The following is a 14328-nucleotide window of genomic DNA, read 5'->3' as shown; positions in this document are numbered from 1 at the left end:
GACAAGCCTGCTCGCGTGCCAGAGTGCACAATGATTGTAGTGCTCGCTAACATTCGGTATACAAACGACCATAGCATTTCCCCGATTGTGCTGTCTCGACAGGGCCACAACAATGGTGGTGGCTTTGCGATGAACACGTTTCGATATCAGCCACAAAAAGCGATAACCGCTTTGACTGCTTACCACTGTCACGAACCAGTGCGAAGGAAGCATATCGTTCGTATGCGGATTGTTAGGAAGCACCAGAATCACGCGGTATATTTTTTTTTGTGTTTCGCGGGCATCAGCAGTTAGCAGAGAAACACTCATAAATAACAGATATAAAGTTTGAGACTGTCTGGTCAGACATTTTGGAAAGCAATCTACAACTTTCTCATTGAAATTTAGACCCATCTACGTTCTTTCAGAAATTAGTTAGTTAAAATGGTCAATTACACAATTGATCAAAGCATAAAAAATAGTCTGATTCACTCCAGACAACGGTCAGCAACATGCATTTGGTCGCATCTTAATTGCATGTGTTGGCATATTTTATAACTCTCGCTAAAGATAGCTGAGGCACCCTGTATGAAAAGCATTCCATGCAGCATAAATTTTTTTCAGGCAAATGAAAATTTTACACCATGATTTATTGATTGCTTGGTTATAGCCATGAGTTGATTGAGCGACCTTGTGCTCGGCAACAAAATGCCTTATAGCACAATTCCTTCATGCAGCAGTAACTCACACCTCTGGGAGGGTTTCATGTCATTTGTATCTAATGGCATTCGACACATGAAATTACATTAGGTGCAGTGCACTGATATATGGCAGGATATAATGTTATTTCTAGGCAATATTCCTAATGCGATGAGAACTGGAATCAACAAAAAAAAATTGGTATGCACATCAAGTGCAAGTAAAATTTTTTTTTTGAGCAAAGGTCTGTTAACTTACTGACTGCTGCTACTGAGCAAATGGCATGACATGGCCAGGAATTCTCTCAACAATATCACTGGAACGAGTATGCTCAAACTCATCACAGCTACTACATCGATTGAACTGTTTGGCAAAAATAAAACACTGCACTTGAAATAAAATATTAATTGTTATAACAAATGATTTACACGTTATGTAATTTGTCCATGGCACCTTTGCAGTGAGGGCACTCATTGATGACAGAAACACATTCGAATAATTTAGCAAACTCATTCATTTATGCAAGTAATCATTTTTTTAATGACATTAAACTTTATTGTTTGATAGGGCTATTAGTAAAATTGAGCCCACATATATCGAACTCACATGAAATGAATTACTTTGTATACCAAACAGTAGTAAAATCCCCTAGAATATGTTTTCATTTTATAAAATATTTATATATTGAGTTACAAACATACCTCCTTATAACAAAGTTGCATCTTACACAAAAATTTGTTTTAACGGTATATTTTTAACACTATATATATCGCAAGACTATTTTTCATTTACTTCATCACAACCAATATTTCGTTATATCTGAATTCATTATATTGAAGTTTGAGTGTGCCTATATATAGAACTTTTTTTGTGATCCCTTTTGAATTTGATATATCTATGTTCAACAGTACTCTGAATAATAATAAAAAAAAACAATGGCTAAAGAGCCAAGAATACTGCGAGCCAAAACAAAGCAATATAGACATCCTGCATGGTCAACCACTGTTGTTCTGTGGTAAGATGTTGATTATTAGAAAAGAAAAATGAAGTCTGATTTTCGTTTTTAAAACCTTGTACTGAAACCTCACTACCCGTAGGCATGTAAGTGAGGCATTTTGTACTACAAAGGATTTCCTAATGCCTTGGTTGTCATGAATGCAGTTGGGAAGCTCAGTACCGTATTTACTCTCATAGTCCTCGCACTAGCGTAATTCTCACACCCCCCACATTGCCCAACAAAATAAGATTTTTTTCACGGTTAATTATCGCACCCCTGAAAATTGCAGCCGTAATACTGTCTGCTCCTTTCAACCACTGATGATGATAGCGTGCAACAGACTATCAACGCACGGAGCCCCAATCCAATCCAAGCCAAAGTGGCAAGTGTGCAGTGCTCGCGTGCACATACGTTGCGTTTGTTCTGTGGTTACGTTACAAGGTGATACGGAAGCTACACGGGTGCTTTAAAGTTGAAAGTGATTGATCATGCACTAACAGCAACAGGGCCTCTGATAGGCACTTTGGAGTCGACGAGTTTTGTGCTTACTACTGGCGATGGCAGCACGGGCAACTGAAAGCCACCAAGACGCTATTCAATGTGCCTCAGACTGGGATGGATGCTAAAACTTTATTTTGTCACAAGGCTGACGGCGCACGCTGACCTTTTGCAAGCTCCCGTTCAGTGATGCTACGCCCGCAAGCTTTGTATACGGTATCCTGAAACTCTCTACTACTTGCTTGGCGCTTTTGTGTCTCAAATAAATCTTGCCTTGTGTTGAACCTGTGGTTTTCTTGTTAAGTCTTGATTAGTACTTCTTAAAGTTAGTTGCTAGCATGAGAATCCTGATTTGTGGCCACTTAGTTTTTTTTCTTTTTTTTCTCCCCACTCCATACGTGTTCACGAAAATTTGTCCTTGTGTAATTCTCGCACCACCTAACTTTCCATAGATTTTCCAAAAAAAAAAAAAAAGTTTGAGGACTATGCGAGTAAATATGGGAATTGTTTCTCCACCTTCTCCCCCCGTTTTACTATGGAGTGCTTCTATGGATTGCAGGGGATTATTCTTCAAATGCAGAATCTAATTTATCATATCAAAGGATGGTTGCATGGCTCCTTTAAGCATTATGTAATGCTCCGACTGCATAGCATGCCTATGCAATACCCTGCTCACCAGTAGCACTCAGATGCTTTCAAAGACTAGCGTGCACACAACCTGACAGACAGCCAGGGATTATTTGTGCAAACTTAGAAAAGTAGAAAAATAGCCTCAAGAACTGTTTTATTAAAATGACAGGCCTGTGCAGAACACGCAACACAGCCACAGTGAAATCTGGAGGAGTGTCCTTTCTAGAGCTCAATGTTAATTGTTTTGGGATGACTACTACAAGTACGATTGCAAGGAACTCACTACGCCAGAAATAATGAGAATTTCGCGAAACAAGGAAGTGTCCACAATGCCACTGTTCATACGTCTGCGGAGAAGTGTGGTACCCACTGCATATACCGCATGTGCACGAATGTAAGCAGACTCAAATGTAGGTCGACCCCCCTGAAATCGCATGGCAAAGAAAGAAAAAAGGAGTTCGACACCTTTCATTAAAAAAAAAAAAACCTCCAGTGTGCCAAGTAGGCTTCATGGCATTGTTTAAGAGTTGTGCAGAAAAGCTAGCTTCACAAAATTATGCAGGATTATTTTTAGAAAGACTTGGTAACTGGGAGTAGTTATCTGTACTAGGTAGAGCTCCTAACTGCGAATTTCAAAATTAAGATGACAAAATGGGTCGACCTGCAATTGTGTAAACATGGTATGTGAGTCATTATGTGCACCTCGTTCATGCTGTAGCTGATGAATTACGGAAAAGCACATTGTTATGAGTGGGAAGCTTCAAACCAACCACCAGTTGTGGCATTTGCATATTGTGACACCTGGTCATTATTTTGCTCCTCTACTATGCTACATTACCTCGGTTAATGTCATTCTGTGCTTGAAATGATGCCTGTATAGGATCTTTTTGCAAAGGAGCTTTAAAGGAGCCCTCCAACACTTTTTAACCCCTCATGTTTTATTCGTGGGTTGTGTAGACTGAAGTACAGGCAGAGTAATGCAGCAAAAATGGCAGTGGTAATAACACGCAATCTGAAGTTATTCAACTTTGAAAATTGAAAATAAAAAAAACGCTGGCCCTAAACTCAATTTTCGCGGCGTCACTTGACCACATTTCACTGACCCATGACGTCGGAAGGCTGCCCCAATGAAATAACCTGGAAGTGCCCACGTAGGGGAAGCTCACACCCCACTGTTGCTTGTTTTTTAATTTTTTTTATTTCCAAAGTCATGTTGAACTTGTTGCCACAGTAACAAGCGTGGTGCCTGAGACCTGGCTTGCCAGAATGTGAGCAGGAGCTACTGTGTCGAAGTGAGGTATTTTCTGCTGTTTTTTTACAACATTCCGAGTCAATCTCTTCTTTTATTCTGAGAGAGTAACTTGTGGAAGTACCAAGACAGTGAAGTGTTGTTGACCCTACGCACGTTGTTTGGTGAGCCACCCAACAAACAACAATGGTGCACTGCACCCTTTCAACTGCACACGTGCGGAAAGAGGCAGCTTGCAAACTCCCAAAAGCGAGAAGAGGGAAGAAAAATAGAGAGGTCTTTCGCATATATACATCCGTACCGCGCAAGCCAAAAATCCAGAGGCGAAATGGCAGCCAGCGCCCCTGTCGTGCTTTGCAGTCGCGTTTTTTTTTTTGTTATGGCCGCGTCTGTTCAGGGTTCGATGAAAAAGCACAGAAGAAAAATTAAACAGATTAGTAACCTCAGTTTTGATCCTACATCACGATCGCTTCTAACGTTACATCTATCCAATGATATAGCGGCAACCTTCCCGCGTCATTTCTGCCGGCAAAGTTCTGGCGAGCGCCACTACGTGGTAATTCGGTCGGCAGTAGTGACTTTATTGCACGATTAAAATACTAAATCATTTGATATCGGCGCTTGGACCCACGCTAAAATAATCTCCAGCTATCGGTCTACGCAAACCACAGAAAAAAATACATGCTTCAATAGTGTTCGAGGGCCCCTTTAGGCACTGCTGTAGTACTTTGTAGTACAATACATGACTGCCACGCAAGGGGCCTGGATTCAAATACCACTTGATCCTGGACAATTTTTTCTCATTTTGAATGAATTAGACATAGACAATTGTGGAGACAGCGGACAACTACGCCACCCAAATCATCTGTTACGACCTTACAACATCTTCCACTGAAAAATGAAGAACCTGAGCTTGTGTCTCCATAAACTTCTATAAAATAATTAGTAAAATGTTTCAGTTTCAGCATTGAATGCTAAGACAAGCAACTTACAGAGACAGCACTTGCAGCAGGAACAGTGCGTTTCCTAGGAATAGGTTCAACATCACGCAAGAAATCAGACCACAGATCATCTGCTCGCTTCTTTTCCTCGTCCGGGTTGAGTGCAGGAACTAGCTCCTCGGCATCGTCTGCTTTATCAGGACTTCCGTGTGCTGGACTAACTTCACCCTCCAAATATATTCCACCCTTACGTTTCCTGGAAGAAGAAAGAAAGGACATACACATGCCATAGAACAGTTAGAATTATACAAATTAATATAGTAAACAGCAAAGTAAACTGAATTATAACAAATTATGAACAGTTTCATTAGCAATTTTCAGTGTGCCGTGGTAGTACAACGAGATATGATACATAGCTGCGTACTCAATGGTTCTATCCCTGCTGAAGTGATCACATTTCAATGGAAGTGAAATGCGACTAGCCCATGCACTATCTGACGACAGTGCACATTAAAGAACTCCAAGTGGGTCAAATTATCTGGTGGCTTACACCAAGGGGTCAGTCAAAAATTGGGTCACTTTTCGACATTAAACCACATAAACCAACCATTAAGTTTCTTCAATACCTCACTGGTACATGGATCGATAATGTATCAGAAAGTGCACTTATTTTAATCATCATAACACGGCAATGTAGTCATTGTGTACTCGCAAGAAATTTTTAATAGTATACTAAATGTTCTGAAAATTTGTAAAACTCTCCTGTATATATTAGCAGCTTTGCCTGCGAATGGCACTATTTTCCTGCCTGCCAGAGGTAGGATTTTAGGACCCATTTTTATAGCAGCTGGCCGGTGACATGGCGAATTTCCTACAGAGGGGCATTTGCTGTGGCTACACCTTGGTGCCTACATCAGTTTTCCTGCTCCCAATTGCCTCAATGTCGGCATCCTCACAGTGGGCAGGCGTATGTATACCAAGGTCAATAACTGAAAAGAGAGCCAACACAGCTTAAATCGAGGACGACGCAACGAGCAATGGAAAGAAAAATGATAGGTGTAACCTTAAGAGACAAGAAGAGAGCCTAGTGGAGTAGGGAGCAAACCAGGGTTAAGGATATGATAGTTGAAATAAAGAAGGGAGGCAGATTGCCACTATCCCTCAAGAAGAAGGTATATAACAGCTGTATCTTGCCGGTACTTAGCTAGGGAGCAGAAACCTGGAGACTTACAAAGAGGGTTCAGCTTAAATTGAGGACGACGCAGCGAGCAATGGAAAGAAAAATGATAGGTGTAACTTTAAAAGACAACAAGAGAGCAGAGTGGATTAAGAAACAAACGGGGGTTAAGGATATCATAGTTGAAATCAAGAAGAGGGAATGGACATGGGCTGGGCATGTAGCCCGTAGACAGGATAACCGCTGGTCATGAAGGGTAACTAACTGGATTCCCAGAGAAGGCAAGCAAGTTAGGGGGAGAGAAAAGGTTAGGTGGGCAGATGAGAATAAGAAATTTGCGGGTACAAATTAGCAGCAAGCACAGGACCAAGTTGATTGGCGGAACATGGGAGAGGCCTTTGCCCTGCAGTGGATGTAGTCAGGCTGATGATCACAATAGTAAAAAAAAAAATTCACAAAAAATAGGCTGGAATGCATACAAGACAGCTCAAATTATGGCAGGCAATTTACCACTGTCTATAAAGCAGAAAATGCACAATCACTACCTATTGCCAGTTTAAACATTTGAGGCTGAAACTTGAAAGATAACAAATAATCTTGAAATAATTAATAAGCCATTGCACTCTGTGAAAGTGGATGACCAGCATAGCTGCTGTGTAGCACACTTATTTTTCATTTATTTATAAATTGATTAATAATTTTCTACTTTAGCGTATGCTCCTTTAAAGCAATTCCACTTCAATTCACAGGGCCAGAAGAGCAGAACGTGGGTTTACATACGTTTTGTTAATTTCATTTTTATAACTTTCTTGTTGAGAGGACCAGTGGTGAGTGGCGGGGTTCACAATTTCTGTGGCACACACCTGCTAGGGGTTTTGTGGTAGGTAACTATGGACTTATGATACGTTCATACTTGATATTACTCTCAGGGTCGCAGTAATGCCAACGAATTCGCACACTTAGCCAGCTGATGTTTGAGCTTAGTCTGCATGGCTACAATCATTTTTCTTTTAAACTGAAGGTTGGGACCATATGATGACAATAGTTTTTTGCTGAATAGGTAGCTGCGACGTAGGTGACTGTTGGCAGAGTTACGAATGGCTTGGTTACATACAGCTCCGCTGTAAAAGTAAAGGACCAAGTAGTGAGCGATAGAATGAAAAATTTAAAGCCCGACACCAATAGAGGGGAAGAGAGAATACCGCAAAATGCTGAGCAACCCCCCCCCCCCCTTATGAAAGATAATCCAACTAGATTTGGAAGGGGGGGGGGGGGGGGGGGCACTTGCTCAGAGCTGGACTGGTCCCATTAACGCTTACTTCAGATCTGAAAAAAGAAGTGGGGGCGCTGGCTCATCACGTTACGGTAGATCAGAAAGTAAACAGACATAGCCAATATTCTAATTGAGATTAAAAAGGGAAAAGAAAATGCAAAGGGTGGGAGACGTAATGCGTAGGACGCACAATTAGTAGTAAGTTAAAGAAGCCAGAATGGATACTAACGGAGGGGTGAGTTACATAGCTGAGGGCAGCGATGAATTGGGTGAGGTGATGAAATAAAAAAATTCACAGGAATAAAATGCAATAAACTCGCAAAAGATGCGGTAAATTAGATATCATTGAGAGAGGCTTTACTCCAGCAGTGGCCATAGGACAGGCAAAGGATGCTGATTATAGTGGGTAGTACTTCGTCTGGAGCAGAAACTGTAATAAATGTTTTTTTGGCCACTTGTGGAGATGCGCTGGAGCTCTGAATGGACACTTAACAGATAATTAGCTCATGCTGGCAAAGTTTACTTTGGTCATCTCTCGCATAGGAGATGTTCCATGACATTAAAGGCTGGTGCACTACCACGGCAAGTTTAAACCTACAGCCAGAGCAAGAACACAGCGACAGTGGGTAACAGCAAAGATCATAGGCATGTTAATCAATAATGGACAACGTTTTATAACAGCAACAGCCTGAACAAAGTCGTTTCGACACAAGACCGTGAGATGTACTTTGTCGTCTTTTATGAAAGGGAACACATGAGCATGAGGCCGGCGCTCTGCGGCGGCCGCCAACTGACAGCGAAAGAAAACATGTTTGATCTTTGCCGTCATCTATTGGTGAACCAAATAAGAAGTCAGGGCCCGTAAACAAGCACTGCTGAATTACGCTCCCTCTCCGATCGTGCAACCGGTGATGCCTGCAGTGCATCGTCTGCTGCGAACAAATAGAGCATGGTGTGCCAGCACTTGCTACATGTAAATGCACTGTCTCTCGGCTTACGCGAGTTGCACTTTGACGAAAACAGAGATGTACAGGTGAGAGGGATGCACGCAGGTGGAGGTGTGGTGGTTGTTTATCACTGAATGATACAGAGTGTCATTCAGTGATATCCTGTATCATCCAAGCTCCATGGCTTCTCCTTGGAGCTTGTATACTTTCATAAGCCACCAATCAATACGTTTCTAAGTTGATTTGCAGCATTATAGTTCTCCAGTGAACAAAGATAAAAATGTTCATGTGAACATCCTTTAGCTTCAGCTATGTCATCTTCCCTGCGTTGTAAATAAATACAGAAATGATATTTTCTCGTGAAAGTCGCTCTAGGAAAAGACTGAGACCTCCTTGCCTGGTACTAATCTCAGCATTCGAGCATGTCCATCTAAGGGCATGAGCGGACATCAAGTAAACGATGGTGGCGATTCCACATTGTCACTACGTATATACAAAACTATGTGCAGCCCCCAATTCCATGAAAACTGCTGCACAGTTTTCAGGCGAGCGGCAGCATTGTTATCAGTTGAGTTGGTGTACCAAGTTCATGTCGAGGAACATCTAGGAATACTGGGACAAAGATAGCAGTGACTGCGCTAGTTTACACAAGTAACACACGGGCTTGACAATGCTGCGGGAGGAAACTTTCGCATACTCAATCCATTGCAACTACAAAACTGCGTGAAAAAGTGACAAGAAACAGAGCAGGAATACACACAAGCGCAGACTAGCAACTGAAAGTTGATTGAAGGATACACATATATAACTAGAAAAAAAAATTACAGGAAAGATTAGAGGTTGGCAGTGAAATAATCTATCTCTCGTTGGTGCAAAGTCACTGAACGCCTCGCAACACATGTGTCGCCATACTTTAGTACGTAAAAAGCCTCAGCAACTTCTCTCGCTGTTTTATCCCTGTGCCGTTACGACCCCCTTGTTTTGCGAAGTAATTGGTAACACTTGCAATCCCTGCAATGTAGGCGCAGATTCGGCAAAGGGTGGGTCTTCAGCGATTCCTCGCGATCTATTAGTCTGTTATTCAAACACCGCTTAGTTTGTCCAATATAGCACTTACCACATGACAAGGGGATAAGATACACCGCCCCCATTCCACATTCAACAAACGTTTCCCGGTGACTGACCTCACAATCACACCACTTTTTTTCTTTGCCTTCAATTTTCTTATCCACCACTGCGCAGACTTAGCCCAACTTATTCCTGAATGAAACAACCAAATTAACATTTCTTGTCGCTTTTTCGCGCAGTTTTGTAGTTATAAATTACCAACTCGCCCAGCTCAATCCATTGCTTGATGACTTGATAAGAAGCAATATGCACGTGCTTAGTTCTGTTTTTTTTTTTTGTGTGTGTGTGACCACGAGGAAGAGAACCATCAAGATGGCACACGTGTTCCACTTGAAGAACGATAAAAAGTTAAGCTCAGCATTGCTGGCAGCAGTCAGCGACATATTGCCTCTATTATGAAAAGGCCCCTAGAACAGTAAATAGTATAGTGTAGGCCTTTACAGAAAGAACACCGTGTGAAGGACGCTCCACACAGGTGCAGACCACGGGCAACGACTGCGGATGAAGACCATGCATTTGTAGCTGCAAGAGCAGAGAGACCACTGATAACATCTCGTAAAATGCTATAGGAACTAAGTATTAGAACATGCACGATAACTGCGAAGCATCGCCTCGCAGAAGCTGGCCTAAGATAGAGGGTTGCATGCAGGAAACCTCCGATGCGAAAAACAAACCAAGCAAAACAGCTGCGATTTGCAATGGACCACGAACCTTGGACTACCTCTGACTGGGAGAATGTTTTTACTGATGAGAACTTGTTCACGACCCGGTGGGATCAGAGGCATAGAGTGTGGCCCCAGGAAACAGTCGGTAGGTGACGTTTATTGTGTAAAAATATTAACTAAAAATGCTTAAAAACCTCTACCAGACAATTGCCATTTTTATGCATTTTACGGTATTGTAGTGTTTCATATCGCATATACAGAATAAAGAATTTTATATTTAAGGTGCGGTATGATTATGTCCACTTGTGTTAATATATGGCTGTGTTTGGTGTTATCACTAACATTATTATCGTCATTCGTATTAGTTCATACTTAAAGCTTGTTTGGCATATCCTGAAAGTATAGACACTGAAAAGGTGGCAGTAGGCTGACTGCTGCCACAGACAGAGGCACACCGCCAGCCCAAGTGCTGTCTCAAGATGAGATAATACAAACAACAGTAAGGAACACGATTAAAAACATAAATTAGTACTTTAGGTAGACATGGATAGATATTATAAGTATGCGTACTATGTAACCCAACGGAGTTACACATTGTTGGCATAAATGAAGTGTACTCAAGATAAGTAATGTGACTGTTGATCTGCAGTGAATGGGCGATATAATGATGCTTTTATACAGTTACAGATCAGAATACCTCCAGCAAGTGGTGGCAAATGGCCATTCAGCAGTGTGCGTATGGAGTCTCGTTACCAAAGAAGGGCTTTGTCCGCTAATCCACATAGTAGACAGTCCGAGTGCTACTGCTTGATCCTGGACGACATGATGGGGCTTTAGTTCCTGAATGGTCCTTTCCCAGAGGGCTATTACGTCTTATTCCCTTGTGACACATGGCATCTTAAGTGCACTTTGAGCGAGTACACTTTGCTGCGAGTGCCATTTGCGCACTGTCACATGAGCAACTTTAGTGTCACTCGCTGCACTTAGCCGGCAAGTGTGTTCCCCAACCTTACTTCACTGTGACAAAGTGTGTAGCCTCGGTACCAATGGCTTACACATAAATACGCTGTTGCCTAAAGTGGCGCTCATACTATTTTTAAACTACTGTTTCTGTTATAAAGGATAATGCTATGTATTAAAGCAAGTCATAAATGAACAAAAATCCTCGCTACTCTTACCATCGAGCAGGTTGCGGCAACACCCGCTAGGGGGATGCAGCAGCAAATGCTGTGCGATAGCTGCATATGTTATGCTGTTTACTTCCAGGCACACTTGCACATGTGTAGGCGAGTCGTTCTACAGTCGTTTACGATGGCGTATGTAACTGGTGCTACTTCCATGAAGACAGCGTGTTCAGACGATGAGACATTGGCGCAAAAATAAATATATGTTGCGCTACAAACCCGTCAATTGCCACTATCATCATTACTAAAGTACACTTCGCTTTCTCGTGTAGCAGCAAACCGCCAAAATGACACTTTGTGAGCGTAAGTAGACTCGCACAAAGTGCGATTGAGTTGTTAAGTGTGACAAGGGTATTACAGCAAGACAACTCGCCTGTTCACACATCCCAAAAGGTAACAAAGTTTTTCGAAGATCGTGACATCAACACTCTCAACTGGCCACCCCAGTCTCCAGACCTTAACATCATAGAGAACGTGTGGGGCCTCTTCAAAACAGTGCTAGCGAGTCAGTCTCTGCACGAAGGCTTTGCTGACAACCTGACGATGATATGTGGGGTTTAACATTCCAAAACCACCATATGATTATGAGAGACGCTGTAGTGGAGGGCTCCAGAAATATTGACTACCTGGGGTTCTTTAACGAGCACCCAAATCTGAGCACACGGGCATGCACCATTTCTGCCTCCATCAGAAATGCAGCCACCGCCTACGGGATTCGATCCCGCGACCTTGCGGGTCAGCAGCTTAGTTCCTTACCCACTAGACCAATGCGGCGGGGCCTTTGCTGACAACCTCTGGGGGGCCATAAAGGAGGAGTGGCAGTGGCTGAGAAGCGATAGGTCACCGACGGCTGTCTTGTACAACTCGCTGCCCTCAAGAATGGCAGCTGTTGTCGCAACGAATGGGGATGCCACCAGGTATTCAGAGGTGTCTCGTAACATCACAATGCAGTTGTATTTCCTTGGTGTTCAAGACAGAAGAAAATATTTGCTATTTTTATGTAAGCATAATGATATGTGTCATGGCGTTTTGTGATCACAATTTTTCTCTCATGATTGCTAACATATAAAACTTTTTTTTCTTCAAGTTTTTTTTACTCCGCAACATCTCGGTTGCTGTCACCATGGTAAGGGTGCTTTATTCTTGGCGTCACAGCAGCAAACCCACATATACTAAATGCCGAAGTACTTTTTTTCTCCGCTGACAGATGGGTACATTCGAAGTAAGTGGGATTCAACCTCGAAAGACAATTTTCACAGGGTACACTGATACACTTCACAAAATGAAAACTACAACCATGCCTCAGCCCAAGTGCATCCCTCTCGCCTAGGCATGTCTAGTTTCGTTAAAGCGCAACTGGCGTAAGTGAATTGCACTTCTAGCGAGTTGCGAGTGACAGTGCTTTTACGTATATACTGTATTCGTGCACCACACTTGATTTGTTTGCAGCAGAAGCCGCGCTGCAGGTATCGCCGATTGCGTTATCAGAGTGGGAACGTATCAAGCAGCACTTCTGCCAGCCACAGCCAGTCCGAAGGCAAGCGTGCGCCTCGAGACCGGCCATTTTGTTCGTCGATAGATGACTGTGAAAGTGAACATGCTTTTTATCGCTGTAGGCGGCCACCGCAAAGCGCCAGCCACGTGCTTCCTTTCATAAAGGACAACAGAGAACACTGTTAGTAGGAGAGAGTGAACATGGTGTGAGAGTAGCAAAATAAGTCGCCAAACGAGTGGAAGCCGCATTGTTGGTCATTAAATGCCTGTAACACTGGCACTGTAACATCGCCCTGAAAGGTTCTTGCGTTGTACGAGGGGAAAAAACTGTGTTTTATGAAATGAACAAGAAAGGTAGACACACAATGCTGTGTGCGTCTACCTTTCATACCTGTGTCAGAAAGCTCAATTTTTGTACAATGCCCCACCAACTGGCCTAACGTTATCCACGTCTAAAGTTTTTGGAGCTTCACGTTCACTGTAGACTTGTGTCCTTGGGGAGGTCTGGGGCCCTTTAAGCCTCTGTCTGAACAATGGATCATGAGTAGACACAGTTAAGTGCAGAGATTTCTGTGTCTTTTTAACTGTCATTATGCCTTTTGGGCGGTACTAGCCTAATATGATTATTTTTAGTGGATATTTCGTTAATGACACAAATTCGGAAGTCACTATTTTCATACGGCTAGATTCTCACCTCGACAACTGTTTTTTCTTTGTCCTTTTAGGCTTCTTTCCAGCTGGTACCTCGGCGTCACTCCCAGCGTCGTTTTCGGCATCCGACTCATCGCCATCGCTCTCCTCGGCTGAAAAGTATTCAAATTACGATACGCAAAAGTAAACATAGAGTCCGTCACTCTAGTAAACCGCGTGACATTAGTACGCACACTAATGTTTAAGTTGTGACATTATATGACGATAAGTTTCACAGGGCAACACAACAGAATGTAGAATCTAGAGCAACAACGACAGAAACCGGCCGCCGCGCTATAGCTGAGTGGTACAAAACAGTGCAAGCATCGATTGCCTACAAAGATAACATAAGACGTATATGATCTACAGACTGCGCTTGCGACGATTTCGCCGCATCCTGCTAGTTTGCTTGTTCCTTAAAAGTGGTTCCTACCCTCTATGGGGAATTGGCCAAGATACGAGAGAATGAGTCTCGATCTCGGCAGCACGTACCCGATGGAACGTAGTCTTCATCTTCACTTTCAGAGCTATCGACCGGCTTCGTCAAGTCAAAAGTGGACATTCTGAAATTTAAAAAACTGGTTTACTCAGTACGTCTTTCTGCTGTCTCTTAACAACTGGTTTAGAACGCGATTTAAATGCGCATAACTAACATACGTATGAAAGCGCACAACTAGAACAACGCCAGCAATCGATCTTGGATTGTCTTGCGACTTACGGTCGGTAACGGCTACTATGACGCCCTACCCAACTGTTCTGCATAGTGTATGACCAACG

The 14328-nt window shown here is 42.7% G+C and overlaps 1 protein-coding gene across 2 annotated transcripts in view; it reads right to left on the bottom strand.

The window, feature by feature from the left end:
- The window catches only part of LOC119176138 (yeti), a 36747-nt gene extending 22419 nt beyond the window's left edge, over positions 1–14328 (bottom strand). Inside the window, exons 1-4 of one of the 2 annotated variants that reach the window (XM_037427286.2) lie at positions 14270–14328; positions 14044–14114; positions 13556–13664; positions 5045–5249 (exon numbers count right to left, since the gene is read on the bottom strand). In XM_037427286.2, coding sequence (XP_037283183.2) covers positions 5045–5249; positions 13556–13664; positions 14044–14114; positions 14270–14313 — 429 coding nt within the window. In that variant the 5' untranslated portion in view covers positions 14314–14328. Of the gene's footprint in view, positions 1–5044; positions 5250–13555; positions 13665–14043; positions 14115–14208 lie in introns of both variants that reach the window. The other variant, XM_037427284.2, reaches the window with a different exon arrangement.

The sequence above is a fragment of the Rhipicephalus microplus genome, chromosome X (assembly GCF_043290135.1).
Source record: "Rhipicephalus microplus isolate Deutch F79 chromosome X, USDA_Rmic, whole genome shotgun sequence".
Taxonomy (NCBI): domain Eukaryota; kingdom Metazoa; phylum Arthropoda; class Arachnida; order Ixodida; family Ixodidae; genus Rhipicephalus; species Rhipicephalus microplus.
The sequence above is the reverse complement of the archived record's forward strand: the minus strand, read 5'-3'. Positions and strand labels throughout refer to the sequence as shown.